At 38.0% G+C, this 2,654-nt stretch overlaps 1 protein-coding gene across 2 annotated transcripts in view; it reads right to left on the bottom strand.

The window, feature by feature from the left end:
* Positions 1-2,433: 2,433 nt before the first annotated feature.
* LOC114066574 (U2 small nuclear ribonucleoprotein auxiliary factor 35 kDa subunit-related protein 2-like) overlaps positions 2,434-2,654 on the bottom strand; it is an 8,408-nt gene continuing 8,187 nt past the window's right edge. The window contains exon 7 of one of the 2 annotated variants that reach the window (XM_027901361.1): positions 2,434-2,566. In XM_027901361.1, coding sequence (XP_027757162.1) covers positions 2,447-2,566 — 120 coding nt within the window. In that variant the 3' untranslated portion in view covers positions 2,434-2,446. The remainder of the gene's footprint in view (positions 2,567-2,654) is intronic. The other variant, XR_003573208.1, reaches the window with a different exon arrangement.

Below are 2,654 nucleotides of genomic sequence, written 5' to 3'. Positions count from 1 at the left end.
AGATTGCCAGTATTCTTTCTACAAATTCATCTTAAAGCAAATCCCTGCTCTTCTTTCCACAAACAAAACAACTTTTACTGAAATTGTTCTCATTGTATGGGGGTAGAGAGAGAGGGCGTGAGGGAAGGCCAGCATGTTTAGACCTGTGGTTGGATAAGCAAAAGACTGGTATTTTTCCACTTCTTAAAAAAAAAAAAAATTCTTTCAAGTCAGTCTTATCTTAATCTGCATCTTCTTGGCAGCCATAGAACTGCCATGATAGGTATCCCTCATCATCCATCATATTCAAGCTACCTGCCTCACACAGTGAAATACAGCTCTCCCCCAGACACCTTTAGATCCAGTCAGAACACAGATGTTTATTTCACTGTGCTCTATGATCTCCATTTCAGACTTCCCCAAGCTACTAGGTCATGCACTCTCCAACACATTTGTCCTTTTCAGGACATGCTCAGAAAAACATCCAGACTAGTCTGCCCTCTCAGTCTGGCACTGGCACAGCACAGACAAACTGCAGGGAGGTCAGGTCTCAAAATGGGCAATTACAACCCAGACTTCAGCTACGAAGGTTCTTTCCGCACCCAGTCAGTCACCTTCTGGTTGACACCTTAGACTTTAAAAAACAAGCAACAAAAGCACCCTATCTCCAAACCCAAAACTAAACCAGGAGACAATTACTTTGATGATTATTACTTTTTTACATTTTAGAAGCTGCCTCCTTTTGCTGTTCAATTTGAATAATAAATATTAAATCCAACCAATATTGTCTGTACACAAAAAGAATACAGCACAAAAGGAAATTAATGACCCACAAATCCAGTATTACTGCAAAATATAAGGGTTTGAATTAGAGGAAATGAATAATAGTGAACTCAGCCAGTTTAAGTTTCTTCAAGATACAGTGAGCTCTGACAAGATTCAACAATTATTTATTGGTAACACTGGCTCTTAGTTTTTCCCAACTGCTTCCAACCCATCCTTCCAGTCCTTACCCTGGCTGTACCTGTTCTTCAACTTACAGACAGCACCAGTGGTTAAAATGACCAGAATATGAAGGAAGCAGGTATGGAAGGAGAAAGAAGGAAGACGGAGAGGTAGTTGAGATCAACAACTATGGATGAAAGAAGAAGGGCAGAATATGATGTTCCTCAGTATTTGTTTTCCAAGGGTTATTCATAGTTCAAAGCAAAACTGAATTCTGTTGAATCCATAAATAATCCATGGAAGTTACCTCCATTAAAGACCACTGAAACAAAAATACTGCAATGACCCAGACATCTGAAAAGCAAAAATGGTGTCTGCAGTGAAATAGCTGGCCAAATCTTTATTACAGAATTCAACACATATTTCAGAATAGAAAAAAAAGATGTGGACTTGAAGCTTCCATAATGTTGAATTATCACATAATTATCCACAATATACAGCCCATTGAAACAAATTACTCCAAGGATAAAGAAAAGTATGATAGCTGTACCACACACATTTCAGTCATACAAGTTAGAAAAACAGCCTTATTAGTTTATGCTAAAGATTCATGTAATAAATATTGAGAGTCCTTCCCTGCTAAGCTGTTATTCCTCCTTAACACACACACACACACACAAAAAAATCAGGTACTTTCTAGTCACATGTTGCATTTGGGTCATCACTGTTCTTAGTCACCAATGAACATGAACTCGTACTCCATGAATCTGTTTACACTTCTGGCTTTCTCTATGTCCTGAGGCAACAAGTTCTGCCATTTGTTTCATATGAGAAAGTCCTTTCTTTCTTAAAGCTGGTAAAAACTCAGACCCACCTGACTGAACTGAAATAATCCTTCCCATCCTATTCATGAGTTCCCTGTTCATCTACCACAGCCCTCTTCCATCCCTTCTTTGAAAAGAGTCTAGACTCATCAGCCATTTCAACAGAGCTGCTGCTCATCTCTCATCATGTTGTTTTCCTTCTCTGTTCTTGCCTTTTACTAGACTTCCCTCCCCTATCAGTGTACAAAAATCAAGAACTAATGCATCACACATTTAAATAGTGAGAATTCTGAAAGCTTTCATAACTGTGCAGATTTACCTTAACTTGCCTTAGTCTATTTGAGATTTGATTTTATCTTTTACACAATGCAACATATGCAAAGTAGACAACAGAAAAAAACAAGATTTGACATTTCAGGCCTGTACTGATAACAAACCAAAAATACTCTGAATATATCTGTGCATGTGTCAGAGCTAAGGAAAACTCAATCTGACCAATGTAACCAGAATGCACCATCAATAATATGCCATAAAAAAATAGCTCAATTCTAGACATGCAATGCTTCTGCTCTCAGTCCACATCCAAATACATGGAAGTATTTTATACAGCAATTTTTCTTCAGTTTGCTTATGACCTAATGAAATTGCCTCCCTTTCATCTCCCCAAAACACTTATATGCTGGTAAATATTCAATTGATTACCTGTCTCCAAATCGGCAGGAACCTGTTTTAATATAGAAGGGGCAATTCGCTCTATCCTTCTCTGTTCCCAGATTCTCTGGGGGCTCTGGGTTATGCCAACTCACACCATTCTCCAGCTGTGAAAAAAACATTAAAATACACAGAAGTTAGAAAAGAATAAAGAAAGGGAATGTAAAAAAATAAAACTGACAACTGAATCCCCAT

This window comes from Empidonax traillii, unplaced genomic scaffold (genome assembly GCF_003031625.1).
Source record: "Empidonax traillii isolate 1590-97213 ecotype Southwest subspecies unplaced genomic scaffold, ASM303162v1 scaffold778:size296861, whole genome shotgun sequence".
In the NCBI taxonomy this organism is placed as follows: domain Eukaryota; kingdom Metazoa; phylum Chordata; class Aves; order Passeriformes; family Tyrannidae; genus Empidonax; species Empidonax traillii.
The sequence above is the reverse complement of the archived record's forward strand: the minus strand, read 5'-3'. Positions and strand labels throughout refer to the sequence as shown.